A 19,771-nucleotide genomic window follows, 5' to 3' on the forward strand; every position below is an offset into this window, starting at 1 on the left:
TATATACATAATATACACATACACACATATGCTCACATACAAACACACACATATACACATACATACATAATATACATAAACACACATGTAAGGTGTGCTGACAAAAAAATGAGTTTTCTTTCGGGTTTTAGCCGTATGGAAATTAATACATCAACTTTTTAGGAGTTTATTGTTCAGATCATGTAAGGCCTACAACATCCCTCTGCTCTGTCCAGTCATGAGGTGGGCACCCTCTTTCCCGTTCCCTCGTGGAGTCGTCTTTACAGTGTCACCGAAAGTTCCGACAGTTGTCACGAAGTCGAAGTCTCATACTACAGTGATGACATTATTAGTATTAGTCCCTAAACTATTGGGCCAAGATGAGGAGGCAAAGGCAAATAGACAAAGATACAAATTTTGCTGATTTGGGGGTTATGCTTTTGTGATTGCATATGTATTAATTGCAATCTCTTCTTAATGTGTGCATTTATGTTGATTTGAGTTGTGCATAATATTCCGTTTAGTATACTTTTATCTCTTGAACGCAGGGGAATTTTTAAAAATTAATATTATTATCGTTTTTAACCGATTCGTTTATTCAGAATGACAAGTGCCATGGCTTGTTGGTTGATCTTCAAGAAGACTCACAATTCCGGGGCGAGTGGATTCATAACAATACAACAAAACCACTTTACCAGGGGGAAGCCCCCCCCCCCCCCTTTGCACTCCCTAACAGTTCCCTTCGAATTTCAACCCTGCATATTTCATGTAAAAACGTCTGATTGTTGGGCACTTTAAAATTAGATAGCTATTATACGAGTATTTAATGTTTCTCCTTTATTGACTATGTTTACGCATCCTTACAGAAATGTATGTGAGCGACGGACAGTTATTGAAGCACCTGTGCCACCAGGGTTCTCCTCTACTCTCCACGACCATCTCCCACTTGGTTCGCGACTGCTTAGCCGCTAACCTCCGTATTGTGAGTCCTTTCCCCTAGCCACCACCCGGGGATACGCCGGGTTGGGTATGAGGACCCATTACTAAATCTTTCACTATCATCATCATCATCATCATCATCATCATCATCATTATCATCATCATCATCATCATCATCATCATCATGTAAGCCAATTCTTCCCCGTGTTGTTTCTTCCACAATTTTCTCAAACTGGATTCTTTATGAAAGATATCCGCGAAGTTTCGCCTTTCTCCATACTTGTACTTTGAACAGATTACCATTTCCCTCTAAGTATTAGAATAGCCAAGTCAGCTTGTTGTAAATTGTCTTTGGTGATGTTTCTGTTATCGGTCAATCCAAATAGGATATGACAGGCATTTTGATGAATACGCATACCAGTGTATTTGGCTATCTGGTTTTCTACCTCTTTCCATAAAACAGGCGCGGTTCGTCCATAGAGCACGGTCGTGCAGTGCCGCCCAATTTTTTTTAAATGTTCTATTACGTAAATCACTCACAATATTAAAATAAACGAAGCCAGAATCAAACACTAGCCAAATATCATGTCAAAACAAGGTCCTCACTGGCGCCATAACTGTCATTTCTGTGTCAAAAGCGCCATAAAACACCCACTATGCCATGCCAAAGTCCTCGCACTTTAGCTAAACATAATGATATTCAACAGTGTAACCTGACCTATGAATCGCTCTTGGGGATAACCCAAGCGATGACGACACTCGTAGTGAGTTTGGCGGTACATTAATATAAATAAGACAGCACATCTCAAATGTGCTCATGCCGAATAGTGCCGAAACATAGCCCGCAGTAGGCAGTCTAAAAATAAATGCGATAGACCATGAGCGATTCTTTGTCAATATTATGTAAGCCCCGGAGCAATACAGCGGAGTGCTCAAGTGAATTGTGATTGGTTCATTGTCTGTCTTGCCACTATTTTAAGTGACTCTGTGACCGTGAACCTGAGGGAGGTGAATGTGACCGTCCTGTGAGTTGTGCCTTTGAATAGTTTTGTAGTGGAGTAATGAAAGTTATTACTTGAACTTAAGTGTTCAGTTCCAATACAGGATGAAAGAGGTTGATGTTTAGCTAACAAACAACTTTAGTACTAGAAATCAAAAGCGACAACTAAAAAGACTGAAAATAATAGCACGAAGTCCTCCCTCACCAACCCAAGGAACTTAAAATTATACACTGTCTCATTTACTATGCCCTTGACTATCTTCAGTATGCGATAGCTTTATTGTGCACGTCCACTTTTTAGCCCCACGAGTCACCACTGCCATAAAAGTTTCACTGTTCCACACTCTAACATGAAATGTTCTATATTGTCTTTACTTGAGCATGTTGCACAAGTTTAAGAATCCTTTAACCCTATTCTGTGCAGAAGAATATTTTTGGAGTAGGCCTAAATGTTATGCAAAATGTTCCATTGTAATACTTTTAGCATGATTTCGTGTGTTGTTTCATGACTGATTAGCCCATGTTTTTCTGTAATGTCTACCCCACAATTTCCTCTTCCACATATATTTACATAATATTATACGGTTCCTCACCCCTTTTTATTACTGTAAGAAACTTTTCTTCCCAATCTCCCCAACTCGTTGACCCCCGTCGAAAGACACATATAAGAGGCAGCGTGGTGGAATCAGGCTCTCGTCGATTTTTGGATTTGTAGAGTTATTGGTATCATCTTAAAGCGTGTTCACTTGTCTTTATTTGAAAGAAAAAAATATCCATTTATCTTGAATACAAGTCGAGATATTTGCAAAAGAAGGAAGTGGGGGTCACCTGTTTTCAGAGGTAACATTTGTGAGAAAATAGCCGCCAAAGATAATTATTTCCTTAACATAAGAGTCCGTGGTAACTGAAAATTTACATTTTTGTGCTTTTAATCAACGCTTTTCAGAAAAATCCACGCTGAAATGAGTTCTTTAATGCGCATGAAAGGTGTTGAACCAAAAAACAAAAATTTGATAAAAATTCACAAACCTGCGGGAAAATGCAAGTTTCTTCACTTTGATTATTTTGACGAGAGCCTGGTTTCACCACGCTGCCTCACATATGTCTTCTATGCATTTCCCACCTCTAATTTAAGTGCAAAGGGGTTATGGTGTGAGTCAGAACATCATAGGGTCTACATCATGCGTTTGGAAGAGTTACTTAAATTTCTGAAGACTCTTGAAATTACATCAACCTGTTTCCCAAAGCCTTATTTTGTCACCAATCAGACATGTTTTAAGTCACCACCTTATCTTCATTTTTATTATAGTTCCTTTTTTTTTTTGTTTTTTTTTTTTGCTTAGCTCCGTTTTCTCAAAACGAGTTTTTTCGGTAGGCCTATTAATATCTTTTTATCATTTTTAACTTCACACATTTTAAGAGCGTGTAGCTCAAAAACTACACATACAATTTCTTTGAAGTTTTTACACTTGTCACGTAAGCTCATTGTCGTTCGCAAACTGTACTCACTAGGGTGCACTGGTCTATCGTTTTGTCTGGCAATGTCATTCACATAGTTTTGATATTTTGTCAAACTGTGAAAATGTGTAGGTAACTCTGAATGCAAAGCTGGACTCCTGACAAATTTTTCGCCACATAAAAAAACGGCTTCTCTTTATCGATTCACCTTGCTTCGACTAAAGTATGAATCAGAAAGATATTACCTCATTGAAATGCTTCAAGTTCAAGGGAGCACTCCGCTCTCGTAAGTTCCGAGAAAGTTCAACGTGAACAGACACACAGGATCATATGGCAACAATAGGCTCTCAAAAGGACAGACCCAAGCAAGAAAGACAAAACCGAGGGTGGGCGCATTCAGTCATCCTAACGCAATCTTTGTCATGGCTATTCTTCTTCGTTTAACTAATAGGAACCTTCTTGCAAGCGGCCTAGTTTGTCGGGTAAAACTGCAGCTCCTTCACATCCAGCACAGTCTTCACTGGGCACAGCGTCGGGTGTGATGGCCAAGGCTAAATCAACCAAATTCTCGAGCCCAATGAAGGCCTACTTTTCTTTCAAAATCAAGCACAAGGACAAGTATTCATGCATGATAATGCACCTGCTCATACGGCTGCTGTGACAAATCAGTTTCTCAAAACCAACAACATTCCTTTTCTGCACCCATGGCCAGCGCATTCACCAAATTGAGCACTTGCGGGACAATAAATTAAATCGTGCCATTCGAGCCAGACCACCTCAGTTAGAACAAGCCCTTGAATTAATTAGTGGAATATCATCCCTCAATAAAGCAATACCTCGATTCATCCCGTCCATGCATCGACGATGTGAAGATTGACAACGCCAGATATGTCATTACACATTACTGAAAGCTGTCACTTTTCATTTAGACCGCTGACAACAATAAGTATAAGCTCAAAATTGAAGATTATAAAGGTTCTCAACTTTGCATTCCCCGTGTTTAACTTGTAAAACGAATGCTCTGTCTTATCTGAAATTTTCAGACAGATTCGATAAGTATTAATCAAGATATTGCCTTTTATATAGGTGTGAAGTAAAAAATTTTGAAGAGTATACTTTAAAAAAATAAACTCAATTTTTCATCCAATTTTTTAAAAATTTTTGCAGAACGAAGAAAAGATGTAGCACTATAAAATTTAAATTATGTTGCATTGGTGCATGATGTCTGGAGTGTGGACTTTCACTGATATTTTGCAGACTCGAATATTAGGCCTACCTCTGTATACCTACAAAAAACCAAAAAAAAACAACAAACAAATTCAAACATTCCTAATTCATTTAGGAAAAATTCGACTGACCATTTTGTAGAACTCAGTGTTTACTAAGGCAGGTGCATGCACAATAACAACTACAACGCATTTCAATTGAAAATTAATCATAATAATAATAATAATAATAATAATAATAATAATAATAATAATAATAATAATAATAATATAATAACATTTATATAGCGCATTTCCAAAAAAGTAGCTCAATATGCGCTTTACATTGGAATACCCATTTTTCAAAAAACCTTTCTTACTACTTCCTCTCTTCTCAAACAATATACATTAATGCACACACACACACACACGCGCGCGCACACACACACACACACACACACACACACACACACACACACACACACACACAGACTATTTTCATCCAGACATAGGAACAGAACAAATATAATGAAAGATAACGTTAAAAGCTTATGAAGGAACAGAAAATGTTTAAGATGTCTTTTGAAGCTATCAAGTGTTATTTGTCTTAGTTTCATGGGTAATCTGTTCCACATAAATGGACCAAGATATGAGAAAGATCTCTCTCCATATGATTTGTATGATTTTACAGGTGTCACAAGTAGGGTGTTATCGTTTGATGATCTTAGGTTTCTCCCTGGTTTATATATACTGATAAGTTCTTGTAGATAAAAAGGAGCAGTTTTATTTACACATTTGAAACACATGACGCATATTTTAAATATTATTCGTTCTTTTACAGGGAGCCAATGCAGTTCTTTTAATAATGGAGTGATATGGTCTCGTTTTTTTAGATCTTGTTATCAGTCTAGCGGCATTGTTTTGAATTACTTGTAAACGATTCAAATATTTGTTGTTCAGACCTGCTAGGAGTGAGTTACAATAGTCTAATCTAGATAGGATAAGAGATGTTACCAGTGTTTTTGTGGTCTCTTCGTTTAAGTACTTTAATCGTGGATTATTTTTTTATAAGAATGATGTCTGTCAATTAGTGAGGTATAGCTGTATAAACAAAATCCAATATGGCCACACACACTCACACACACACACACACACACACACACACACACACACACACACACACACACACACACACACACACACACACACACACCGAAAATAAAAAACCTTTTGCACAGACACAATGTATTAAATTTTACAAATTGCAACATGTTATAGGCCTATCATCCTTTTTCTCTTATCACAACGCCGACTGACAACTTTCAGTTTTTGCCCTGGACGTATAATACACCCTTATTAGAGATACCCTTTCAAAGGATAACACAATTCATGCATTCACATACAACACTACGTTGTGTGTGAACCAAATATTATAATAAATTAGAAAGTTAAGATCTTGAAACTTTTTAATAACGACAATACCACAATTGAAAAGTTCTCAACTGGGCAGACTATCATAAGTTTGATGATATAATTAATTATTAATTAATTAAACATTGGTTTGGATTGGAACAGCAGATGCCTGACGGAGCAACATTTTGGGCCACATTGACATTGATGATTGACATATGTTATAGATCTAGATCTAGATCAAGATCTACATCTAAACTCGTGCAGTCTGCAAGCCGTTTAGAACTTCTGCTTTTACAAATCTTCGGAACCGACAGTTTTGATAAGGATAAAGACAATAATAGAAGTAGAAGGCCTCTATTCTTAGTATTCTAGGCTCCTGCCCCTGCAGTCAGTCCATTTAACTTCAGACTATTCAGAGGCTAAAAAAATTCCTGTCGTCCTGTCCTTTGACTGAATTTGAGTCATACATTTACACGGTACAAGGCATCCATCTGCACTATCGGAGTGAGGAGGTAAAGTACTGTTTATTAACCTTGCAAAAATATTCCTCCTAGTCTGTAGATCTGGTGATCTTATACACTTACTTAAGATTAATAAGAATGTTAAATTCTTCAATTGAGGACTTCCGAAACGAACGACCACTTACAGATCTGGATCAAAATTCTAGAATCTATGTCATCCAGATTATACTCAATGGCTTCCAAAATCATGATGGAAGACTGAAAACCACTGTAGTTATACGATCTGTTCTTGTCATGACAAAATTACGGTAGTTTGCACATTTTTAGGCCCAGTTCAAAGTTTTGAAGGTCTGAGTCAGGGATTAGTAGACTTTGGCTTGGGAATTTAACGTGCTAAAGTATAAGATCACCCTAGATCTGGATTTTCTAGGTTTAATGGGACAGAACTTGAGACATGCGACTAAACATAGAACGACGCTTTATTTTTAAGTAAGGCGGCCACTTTTTGTGACATTAGACCGGGAGACCATTCTGATTACATAACTAGATCTATATCTAGATCTAAATATATAGCCTACCGCATGGCACCAAAGATCGTGTGTATAAAGAATCTTTGATCGCACAAACGCTTTGGTGCGATGTTTTTCCAGGAATAGCGAACCGGTAATGTGATATGCATGCTCCGATGATGCTGCTGAACTTTATCTCTTCTGGGCATTGGATCACGCCAGGAGGGGAGGGGCAGGCGTCTACGGCAATTTTCGCACGCTTTATAATAAATTGTCTAAAGTTGCGTTTACCGTGTTTCCATTTCAAGCAGCGTTCTTACTGTTCTGAGCATCAACAATCTAAGTGATCTTCCATCTTATCCAAATTTCGAAATTTTAAATTAACATATGTATTCGGAAACCTTGTAATCAATCAGAGCATTGCTGACGGGCTGCAGTTAGCCACAAGTGTGAAATTTTACTGTTCAAAACACATCGATACTGATTTATACACATCAAGCCACTGACCCAACATGTCGTTCCACCAAAGATTTTATACTCCTGGACTTTGGTTCCACGCGATGTCTCCATGGCCTTCTAAAAATAGTCTCTAGGTATCCCAGGATGTGATGACATCTTATAAAAATTTACTAAAATTAGCAGCCAATCAGGCTGGTGCGTCGGTCTACATGATAAAGTTTAACCGCAAGGGAACTTGAGCCATTCTCATTCACATAAAAATGGTTAACTTTATATATAATTTAATATCTTTGGTAATTATTTACTTTCTCATGTTTTTAAACGGGGGGAAGGACTTCCGTAATGAGCGACCACTCAGAACTCTATGAATATTATACTCAATGGCCTTCAAAATCTGTACGGAAGGCCTAAAGCCAATGTTACTACCTCTACAAATGATGAAATTGCGGAGGTTTACATAATCTTAACTCCATAATCTTAACTCCAGCGCAACGTTTGAATATCCTGTTGGGGATGAGTAGATTTTCGTCTAGATCTGGCACGGCCGGAATTAAACGCGAGAAAGTAAAAGAATCTTTTTGGCACCCTCCAACCACCTGCCCGAGGAGAAGGGAATCCGTACGTCATGTTTTATTATCGTATCCATGGATACGACGTGGGGAACTCTGTCACCTGTGCCACCACTTTCCAAAGAGGTGTACACTCATTAATTAATCTGATCCGTACGCTTTTCATAGCAGTCTATCAAAATGATTCTTTGAAAAATACTGAAAGTTTCAAAGAGATCTTCGCACTAGAAGTATTTTAAAATTTGAAGAATACAACCCTGGGGGGCTACAAAATGACCCCCTGGGCGTACAGATAGGGTTAATGGGGACTTCTGTAACGAGCGACAACCCCAACAAACACAATAAAGAAGAGACTTTTATCTCTAACCACAACCCTAACCCTATCCCAAACCCCCTACCCCAATCCTAATCCTAAACCTAAACCCTACCCCTACCCCTACTCCAAACCCTACCCCATTGTTCTACTCTGTCCCATAGTGGCCGCTCGTCACGCAAATTCTCCCCATTATAATATTATTTAATATATATCAAACTTTATTTTTCAAAGGCTTGTGTTTTTTTCAACTAAATGATCTAATTCTAACTAATCCGTTTCTGCAACCCATACACGCCAATCATTCTCATTTATCATGGCATGACATAGACTAGGTACCAGAAACTAAATTTTCAAAGTAACTGTATGCCAAATTTATCTAAATATATGAAAGGCCTTGTTATTTATTATATCTCTTGAGAATTTCTGTTCAATTCTTTAACCTCTCTGTCAATTTTTAAGAAAATGGTAGCTGTTAAAAATTTGATCAAATTGGTTAAAGTCGCTCACTGGCTGCAACCCCATGTTTGACAGATAATAAAAGATTACCAAGTGCACTAAAGATCTTCACTTTAATAGAGTACAATCACTATAACATATGGAGCCCATTTTTTTTCAAAAATTACAAATCAGTATTTTATCGCCTCAAAACACGATGATCTGTCGTTACTTCGACACAAACACAGAGCGTTGACCCGGCCGGTCTGGCAGTCTAGCCGTACTTTAAATTCTAAATATGATGACTAGACTGACCATTTAAAGAAAGTAGGTCTACTGAATTGTAAATATAAATTTAAGTATTTGTATTTGAGACAAAACCAGGTGCCTAAATGACAGTGCATGTATTTTAAACCTCCTGTTTTCTAATGTTAATAGGGCCTTTAAGATAAGTACGGCTAGACTGGCAGTCAAGCCGTACTTAAGTACGGGTAGACAGCCAGGCTAGCCGTACTTAAGGATGGCTAGACTGTCAGGCTAGCCATACTTAATATTGATGGCTGAATTGTAAATGAAATTTTTAGTTTGCAATGCCTAAAGTATTTGTATTTCAGACAAAACCAAAAGGTGCCTTACTGACTTGCATGTATTTGAACCTGAATGATTACTAGATCTAGATCTAATGAGACCTGTGTACTGTACAGGCTTGAGTCGACAGGGCCAAACCTATATCTAAGTACGTCTAGACTGGCAGGCTAGCCACTTCGTAATTCCATAATATGTCCAAATATTGAGGAGTGCTCATTCCACAGTGCCACGACACATTTTTTGATCTCGTTATTTTTCCTTTATATAGTACTTGTAGCACAAGAATTTATCCAACATTGTTTTGTGAGAACGTGACCTGGGTTGACCTTAACCTTCACTGCTGGTGTACCTCTTCATTGACATATATATTTATAATATAAAATATATAAAGCCATTACAGTACTTTCTTTGTAGTTTACACAACCCTACAAATTATGGGATCCAGTATCCTGTACTTTAACCTTCTTTTTTTAAAATCTCTCCCTTGATGTGATGTAGAGGAAGGGGGGAGAGCTAACAGTATTTTGGAATTAAATTTGTTTATATATCCAAAATTAAAGTGGAAGATATATATATGTGATAAGGATTGGTTACAGTTTTTTTGTTCTGTTTTATAATATCTAGTGAATGTGTTATTAGTTCATGGTAGCAGAAAAGTATTCTTTTGTGTTCTACTATAAATTAAATTTGTAAATCCAGCCCAAAGTTTCCCAATTTTTCCACACTGCAGCAACTATTCCAGGACTACATCATGCACAATCAGTTCTGTGACCTATTTATTGTTCTGGTGCTGAACAGGCCTATAACTGTCGCGCATGTTGAATGATACTAACTGGTGCATCACACATGTAGTATATGATTCGGTTTTGATTTTTGACTCCAAGTATCTTTGATCTCTGGAAAAGTAGGCTTCTCAGTTACATTTTTATATTCCAAATAATCAATTGCATAATGCACACTTTTTAAATACTGAAAATGTGTATTGTTTTTACACCCAACTTTGGGTGGAATTTTAGCTTTGCTGTTATAAGTACAGCTGAAATCATGCAAGAAAGCCACACTCATTGTAAAGTCTTGCACGCGGTCATTATTGTGACAATGTACGAAAAATAGGACAAAAAGTATTGGGGTGTGTGTGTGGGTGGGGATAATGGAAACTGGTAATTTGTAGGCTGTACAGATGATAGTCTTGGATAGATGGAAGTTAGAGCAGGTTTATTTGTATTTAAAATGGATCAATGCTTTTCTGCCCTATATTCTTTCTTCTCTAGATTTGTTCCTCTTATGGATTGTTTTATCTCTCTTTTTGTTTTCAGGGTTTTTTTCCTGAGAACAACATCATCAACTACAGAGTAAAGAAATGGCGCAGAAGCAAAAGGTCGTTGTGTTGGATGGAGGTACGGGCATGACACTGCAGGAAATGGGCCATGTTTTTCCTCAAGTACGTGCTTATTGTGTAATGACTAAAAATATTCATGAAGCTTTTGTGTCAGAACACAGTGGAATCAGGCACTTTTGTCAATTTTTGATCGAGTTATTGATATCATCTTAAAGGCTGTTTATTTGTCTTGCTTTTGGTGAGGAAAAAAATGCCTTCTATCTTGAAAGGAATTTTATTTAAAAAATTCAGTTGAAGGTAGGGGTGACCTGGGGTCACTCAGGTGTAAAATCAGTGCGTGAATGGTCTCCAAAGTTTGATGACTACCAAAGCCTGAGTGTCATTTTTTTTGCCTTTGATCAGCATTTTTCAGTGAAATCCACATGGAATTGTGGTTTTAGATGGCATAGATACGTGTTGAGCCAAAAAATGAAAATTGATCCTACAAATTGTCCAACAGGTTGGTTTCTTAGCTTAACTTGTTGTGACAAGTGCCTGTTTTCATCACGATACCACACATTCATGAGGCATGCTGACAAAATGAGTTACTGCTCAGATTTTCGCCCAATAGAAATAGATAATATTAGTATGAGGTGATAAAAGACACATTAATTTCGAAGAAACTGGCGAAAATTGAAAATCCACAAATTGGACCCCTGTGTTGATTTTGTGGCTGCTGTCTCTGTTCGTGGAATACAGGAAGTAACTCATTTTGTCGGCTCTTTTCACATTATGTTATGCCTTTGTAAACCAAATTGCCCTGCAGAGATCAATTTTTTGGTGGTTGGCGGGTGCTCTGGTGTGGTTTGCTCCTTCTTTCAGGGGATTCCTATCAAATATCTATCATCCTTATCCCCGCTCTTTCTTTTTTGCATATATTACACTCTTGTAGCACCTATAATCTTCTACCTTATTGTGTTGCAACACTTACCAAATCAAAAAAGAGAGATCAATTTTCAAAAGTGGAATATTCACATTTTCTCCTCTCCATAGGGCGATCTGCTCTGGTCCGCTCGTATTGTCAAGTCGCACCCAGGAGATCTCATTAAGCTTCACAAACAGTAAGATTTTTAACTTTTGCAAACTGTGTGTGGATGGTTGGCGGATGCTCTGGGACAGTTTGCTCCCTCTTTCCTGTCAAATGTTTATTTTAATCCTTATCTTTCCTTCTTGTCTTTGTGTGCTACTCTCAAGTAACACCCTTAATTTTTTTAAACTTCAATGACAATGACGTATTTGTATTTTGTCAGTGCAGTAAAACTTTTATTTAAACAAAAAATTCTCTTGTAACGCCTGTAGTCTCTGGTACTTATATGATGTATTAGTGCTCCAAGTGCAGTAAAACTTACTAAAACTATAAGTTTTAAAATCTCAGTAGGCTTTAAGTCTAAGAGTATATTATAGAGTCAAGCCTGCCTTAACAGAAACCTGTGTAAAACGGAAACCTGTCTTATCGTAATATCCCCGCTCCCCCCTTGATATACTTCTCTTTCAAATTACCTGTATAAAACAGGAACCTGTCCTACATGTAAACAGAAAGAAAAAGTCGCTCCCCTCTGAGGGTTTTACTGTAGTCTCCGCCTAAACGCACGGTGCTCGGGAGGGCTCCTTAGCGTGTGTTTATACGGAGTGTGCGTTTACATGAACGTTAGCAAATGGACGAAGTCATCTCTACGCCTTGATATCCTAGTGACCTCCTTTGGGGTGGGGGTCGCTCTAGGCCAATAATGTGACGACATGTGACTGTTTTGTGAAGGATTCCCCGACTACGGTTAAGAATACAAAGGTGTCGAATGGGGTGGGGGGGGGGGGGGCACAAAGACAGACTCGGTGTGATGTTGCACCATAAAATGTCAGGAACAGATAGCCAATGAGGTAATTGTTGGGGATAGTCATAGAGACGACGGCGCAGCCTCATGGCTTTCCCAGCGACTACCCCCGACTGTAAATTCTTGGATGACGTGAGAGTCATAGATCTAGATTTCTAAAATCAGAGAAACATTAGTTTTTCTTTTGTGATTCATTGAACAAGTACATTATATGTTCTTCAAGCAAAGCTGATTAGGCTTACTTCACTAATCTTTAATCCTATAGAGGCCTATCTAGTCTTTTCAGCATTTACGCGTGTTGCGCATTCACTAATAGGCCTAGGTCTAACTACACATTACATGCAGTTACCCAAACTCCGGTCAGAAACCTTCTCTCAAAGATGCATTTCTAGTGACCAATCAAAAAACACTTCAGTCCCCCAACCCCCCAATATTTCACCGACCAGTCCTAGACCTATGTGTCTGTGGAAATCTGTGTGTGAAAACGCTGTCCATCACTCTTTGTTCAGCGTAAGGGATAGTTTCACCAAATATCCGGTTTTCTAGGCTTGTCTTAATGCAGGCTGTGCAGATTGTAGCGAAAATTTCCCTTTGTCAAGATTTTGACCCTATCTGTCGGTGTGTTTCGCAGATCGGAGGGGTTTAGAGGGAGTGACCGTGCATTTGTATGTCTAAATTACAATTATAGTAAAAACCCATCAGGTGACGAAAGCGTGCGTTTGAGCAGAGCGTGCCTTTGTATGGCTTGTGTTTAGGCAGAGACTACTGTACCTGTCTAAGACGGCAAATGTGTTGCCTGCTCAGCCCTGATTTGAAACGAAACTCGCAAATTTGGGTTCCACTGACTCTAAACTAAACGCCATGTGGCGGGGCGAGGAAAGGGAGTAGGGGTGCAATTCGGGGGTAGATATTTCCCCATCTTTGTGAGCCCTGAACGATGCAGATGGTCAGGGTGGTGTGGGTATGAAATCTAATGAGTGCCAGTGAAAGTGCTCGAGTAGCAATCCACCATGGAAACTTTCCTTGGTAACCAGAAGCCAGAGGTGTGAAATTAGTTTAACCAATGCCTACCACCCTGATCCTACAACCAACTGAGAAAAGAGTTCCTGGAACCGTTGCTACATGACAGTGAAAGGCAGCATTGATTGACTGTGCTTGTTACACCGATGGGTTGGGGTTAAGGGTGGAAGCGAAGAGATGTTCAAACGTTTCTGTTTTTAACAGGTCAAACAGTGGTCCTATGAAATGCAAGCACTGGTTGTAATTGGATAAATAAGACTGACGCATGTCATTATCAGAGAGGATAGCAGTTAAGAGGTGTGAAGTTTTGAACATTGCTTGCTGACCGGACAAATGACTCTTGATCCCACCGGCTGGGCCTTTGAAACCCCCTCTATCTCCCCCCTAAATTCCCCGGTCTAAGACGGAAAATGTCTATGACGGAATTTTTTTCTGGCTCCCTTGCGATTCCTTCTTACACAGGTTCAACTGTATAAGTCTGTTATGAGCTATTTTATCCAAAAGGCCAAACAACAATCAAAAACATGTTGTGTTTCGATTTACTTACTTGGTTACCTGGTTGGAGAATTGGTATCCTCGCAGGCAGTACAATGCCATAGCTGCTCCTCTCTTCTCTCCAAGATCCATGAAAGGGTTGGCTTGCTTATTGTGCAAGTCATCTGCTGCTTGGATATTCTTCTGACTTTTCTACGCAGGTCGCTGTCCCTCCCCAACCTTCTTGAGATACCAGTTTCACTCAGTCTTTCTATTGCGTGTGATGTGGTGCCTTCATCTTCTCAGTGGTCGTTAAACCATCCTGTTAATACTGCCTTGACTGTTGGTGGATCTTATTGCCTAGTACCACTAATCTCAGCCTGACTGGCTAGCTTATAAATCAGCTGTGTTTTGGTTTCAGATTTTACTCGTCGGGCGCTGACATTGTTGTGACTGCCACATATCAGGCTTCACTCGATGGCTACAGGAAGGTGTTCAATCTTGACGAGGAGGCTGCTCGTGACTGTCTCAAGCTGGGAGTAACACTTGCTCAGACGGCACGAGACGAAATCGAGAAAGATACGGGTGGGACAAATTCACCGCACTTGCTAAATGGCATAACTCAGGGTTGTGCCAAAATGCAACTAGCTTTTTTTTGTTTTGTTTGATGGTACTATTATATCTATCTTTTGGTTAAATCAAAACAAAAATGCACTGACAGTGACAATATAGTAATATACAATATATAAAATATATAATACATTAATATAAATATATACAAAATAAATAACATATGTACCTTTTAACGCTTTACCCCCATGGAATGCTGATCGGTGACTGTGTGATACAGCAACAAAAAAGTAGCATTCACCTTTTTGACATGCACACTTATTAAAGTTATAATTTCCTTTCTGAATTGTGAGGCATTATGGTGAAATCAGGCGCTCGTCAAAATAATGAAATCGAAGAAACAAGCTTTTTTCCTCCAGTTTGGCAATTTTTGTCGAATTTTTGTTCCATGTGAAATTTACTGAAAAACATTGTTTAATGGAACAAAATATGTAAATTTTCAGTTTTCAAGTACACTCAAGCTATAGAAGTTACCAAACTCTGGTGGCTATTTTCTCGCAAATTTTACCTCAGAAAACAGGCTACCACCACCTCCTTCAATCGCAAATATCTCGACTTCTGTTCATGATAGATGGGCATTTTTTTCACCCAAAGAAAGACAAATAAACAAGTTATGAGGTTTTACCAATAACTCCATATGCCCAAAAATTGACGAGTGCCTGATTCCACTGCATTGTTACACAATTGGTTATGTGACCTTTAAGGTCGGAAATCAGTTTATTTACAACAATTGGGAGTTAATTTTTTAAAGAAATATCAAGCAGACCTAGTATGAGTTCTGTTTTACACTTATACCTTGATGAGAATTTGGATAATGTTTTCAGTTCTGATTTTAATTACTTTTTTGCTTAAAATTTCCTGATGTTTGGGATATTTTTGCCGACATTCAGATATAGTAGGCCTACTGATGTACCACGTCTGCATGACCTTATGCAGTTGCGAACGCTGTAAAACCCTATACTATACCGTACCATCCTGGTACATGGGGATAAAGATGTTCTCTGCCCTCTCCATGAGTGTTTAATATTATTTAAAAGAACTATGAAAGAATAAAAAATAATATGTGTCACGATGCAATGGAATCAGGTGTTCATCAATTTTTGGGCACGTGGAATTACTGGTATCGTCTTAACCCATTTCCCCCTGAGTTGCCTCCCTGAGCAGACATGCCCTCCTGGGCTGCCTCCAGCCACACCTACAAATCTAGGTACCCTTACTATAATTGCTATAACTTTCCCTCCAACAGCTACAAAATTAGCAGACAATACGCGTACAGAAATGCAAGAACGATACTCTACAGCAATTTTTTAAAAACTTGGAAATAATCGACTGGCGAAAGTTGTATAGAGACAAAGAGAGATTAGGACTGGTTCGTAGTCTGGTGGCTACCTGGATACGAGTATTCTCGTAGGGCATCAGCTAGAAGTTAAAACGTGTTCGTTTTTCTTGCTTTCGATAAAAAAAATAACCTATCTATCTTGAATGAAAGTCGAGATATTTGTAATCCAACGGGGGGGGGGGGGGGGGGGTGGTGTTGCCTTGTATGGTATCAGAGGTAAAATTAGCAAGAAAATGGTCCCCACAGTTTGGTGATTTCTAAAGCTTGAGTGTCTTTGGTAACTGCAAATTTATCCTATTCTTGCCTTTGAACAACGCTTTTCAGTAAAAATCTACACAGAAATTTCATTATTTTGACGAGTGCATGATTTCGCATCTATGCCACTCATATATCATTTGAAAGGATTGTTGTACATTGAATGGGCCAGTACTCATGCAACTGAAACATATCATTGTGTTCGTTTTAGAATTTTTCTTGTTTTATATCTTTTATTTTAAAACTTAAACTATGTTTTATTGTGAAGCGTCGAGAGCTACGGGTGCTATAGAAGGGATCTCTACTATTATGATTATTTATATTAAGTTATTTATTATTTTTTATTATATTATTATCATTAATTTGTCAGGGATGCCCTCGATTTTCCACAATATAACATTTCATTGTGTTTTGTACTTTCTTACCTATTTTCATCAATTTATTGCGGGTACTGAATCCGACCGCAGAAAGTTCAGGGTTTTTTTTCTTGGCCATGGGGCATCCCTGATTTATTATTGTTATAATAACTATTATTATTAGGCATATTATTATGATTATTATTAATGAACATTTCTAATAAAAATGTCCATTTATACTCTGGTTTTTGTTTCTTTCTCTGTCTGGACCCACACCTACTTTTGGAGGCAGGCCGACGTCTCTATGTGGCAGCGTCCATCGGAGCTTATGGGGCGGTCCAGACAGACTGGTCCGAGTACAACGGACGATATGTAGACACTATGTCGAAACAGGTAAAAGTTATGTATAATGTAAATACGTCACAACACAGTGGATTCAGACGCTCGTCAGTTTTGGGGCATTTGTAGTTACTGGTATCATCTTAAAGCTTGTTTATTTATGTATCTTTTTAAAAAATGTAAAAATACCCGTCTATGTTGAATAGAAGTCCATATATTTCCAATTGAAGGAGGTGGGGGTCTCCTCCTGGTGTCAGAAATAAAATTAGTGAGAAAATGGCCGCCAACTTCTGATAACTTCCAAAGCTCGAGAGTCCTTGGAAACTGAAAATTTACTTTTTTTAAAATCCCTTTTGATCAATATTTTTCAGTAAATTCCACGCTGAAATGTGTTTCTTAGTCGATACAAAAATAAAAGGTGTTGAGCCAAAAAACAAAAATTCAATGAAAATTACCAAACCGATGGGAAAATGCTGGTACCTTCGATTTAATTACAGTCCATGCCGGCTTTAAGCACGCCGGCCTTAAGCACGTTTTGGACTCAAGCACGCTAAACAGCTCTTGCCGAATTTTTGCTATATAAATTACACGCCTTTAAGCATGGTAACTTCGGCTTCAAGCACGCTTCATTTACAAGACGGTCAATATTTTCATGATGACCCATCGAAGTTCGAACACAGTTTACACCGCAGCAGTGGAGTGTGTCAAGAGAAACACAAAGAACGCAAGTGATGGACACACACACTCACAAGGGCGGAGAGGAAGGCAGAGAGATGCACACAACCGTGCACGTGGACATAGGATCTAGCCTAGGCCTAGGGCAAAGCTACACACGACCGAAAAAAAGATACAAAGAGAGTCGGGGAGACGAGAAAGGGAGGCTGGCTGCGATTTCACCTTTGACCTTCGCTATTCATTAATCCTGATTGTGTTTCACATGCGAGGTGGGATGAAGGCGGTGATATGAGTACTATGAGTGGCACAGCGGGCAGTGGTACGCACAGGCAGTGTGTTACAGTAGGCCTAGTGTGCTGTATCGAGACTGGCCGTCTAAATTAAGTTTTCATTTCCCTTTCGACCACAAAACAAAACAAACAAGCGAACAAAAACTACCATGGCGGGTGTTTAAATAACAGTGCACACTTTTGTGGGTCCGCTATAGGCCTGCTAACAAACAAAGGGAAATAGCACGGGGAATTTTTTACCTGAAAATCTCTGGATTATGTCTACTTCGCACTTAAGCACGCTTCGGCTTTAAGCACGCTTAAGCTTTCTCCCGATGACCGTGCTTAAAGCCGGCATGGACTGTATTTTAACGAGCACCTGATTTGACCACGATGTTTTACAAATAGAAAAAATAAAAGTGCAAGGAGTGTGTGGCTGTTTGTGCTCGCTGGTGATTGTCTTGTACATGTGACTGACGGAGCAGGTTCGACTGTACCTGACTTTTACGTTTGATCCCACAGGAACTGAGTGACTGGCATCTGCCCCGTATGAAAGCCATCCTGGAAACGAACCCTGACCTTCTGGCTTTTGAGACCATCCCGGCCGTGAAGGAGGCAGAAGCTGTCCTGGACAACCTGCAACATTTCCCTGATGTCAAAGCTTGGCTCACCTTCCAGTGCAAGGTCAGTGATGTGTGCCTCAGCAAAAATGTTTTATCCCAAGGGAGACTGTAGGAGCATCAAGATCTTTTATCTGTTCTACCACGCCCCACCCCCCACCCCTTTCCCCTTCCACTGATGTTGTGGAATCAGACGCTCATCAATTTTTGGGTATGTGGAGTTGTTGGTATTGTCTTAACCCAAGAAGCACGCTGTGTTTCACCAGAAGTAACCTGCCCAAATTGTCCGCCGCCACAGCTGATTGGTTGTAGACATGGGGGTTTGGTGGGGGGATATCAGCTGAGATACCAGAGATGTATACCTGCTACTGAAAAATGACCATTTGCGGATCAACCGATGATAAAAGGCATATAAAACCACATCTTTTCTCATAGCTGATAGAATGAGACTTTAAAAAATGATAGGCGATCAGACAAATAAAAGCAAAGCACAAAATAGGATGAAGTCAACAATTAATACATGTGCATAGTGGGACAAGTGATAACACATTGCGTGTAGTCGCTCAGCTGGACCACATCGCTTTATCAATCTATATTTGGGCCACGGGATGCACTAGGAGGTCAAAACAACTTGCAAACTCATTGGTCACTATTTATAAGTTTGATATGCTATTTACTACATCATTTACTATATTAAAGACATCGTGGTGAAATTAGGCGCTCTTCAAAATATTGAAATCAAAGAAACCGTAATTTTTTGGCTGATGTGCAATTTTTTTCTAATTTTCTGTTTTTAGTTCAACCCCTTTTATGTCCTTTTAAAACCCCTTTTTTGTGAGAGTGGCGGCCATTTTCTCGCTAATTTTATATCTGAAACCAGACGACCTGACCTCCTTCAGTCGAAAATATTTAGACTTCTTTTCAGCATAGATGGATATTTTTTCACCAAAAGGGAGACCATTAAACAGGGAGACAGGGTCTTTTTCGGGTCTACGTACCCTGAAGACTGGCGTTTTTGGGGGTATTTCAATATTTCATACAACACCCTTCCCAAAGACATACAACCCCTATTTTTACACACACAACAGATCTAAACATGCCCAATATGACACAAAAAACAGAAAGTAGGTACCGCAAACTGGCCGTACGCCCCCGTGGCGCACTGTCATGGAGACCAAAACCCACATTTTTACCCTCCTTAAACTCCGTGTGATCATGCATACACACAGACAATTGAATATCAGAAGAAAGAGGAG

At 39.0% G+C, this 19,771-nt stretch overlaps 1 protein-coding gene across 1 annotated transcript in view; it reads left to right on the forward strand.

Moving 5' to 3' along the window:
* Nucleotides 1-6,106: 6,106 nt before the first annotated feature.
* LOC101848599 (homocysteine S-methyltransferase YbgG) overlaps nucleotides 6,107-19,771 on the forward strand; it is a gene marked incomplete in the record, with an annotated part of 16,358 nt that continues 2,693 nt past the window's right edge. Inside the window, 6 exon segments of the mRNA XM_013084725.2 lie at nucleotides 6,107-6,506; nucleotides 10,648-10,772; nucleotides 11,703-11,770; nucleotides 14,454-14,617; nucleotides 16,905-17,005; nucleotides 18,418-18,579. Coding sequence (XP_012940179.1) covers nucleotides 10,692-10,772; nucleotides 11,703-11,770; nucleotides 14,454-14,617; nucleotides 16,905-17,005; nucleotides 18,418-18,579 — 576 coding nt within the window.

The sequence above is a fragment of the Aplysia californica genome, unplaced genomic scaffold (assembly GCF_000002075.1).
Source record: "Aplysia californica isolate F4 #8 unplaced genomic scaffold, AplCal3.0 scaffold00314, whole genome shotgun sequence".
Classification (NCBI taxonomy): domain Eukaryota; kingdom Metazoa; phylum Mollusca; class Gastropoda; order Aplysiida; family Aplysiidae; genus Aplysia; species Aplysia californica.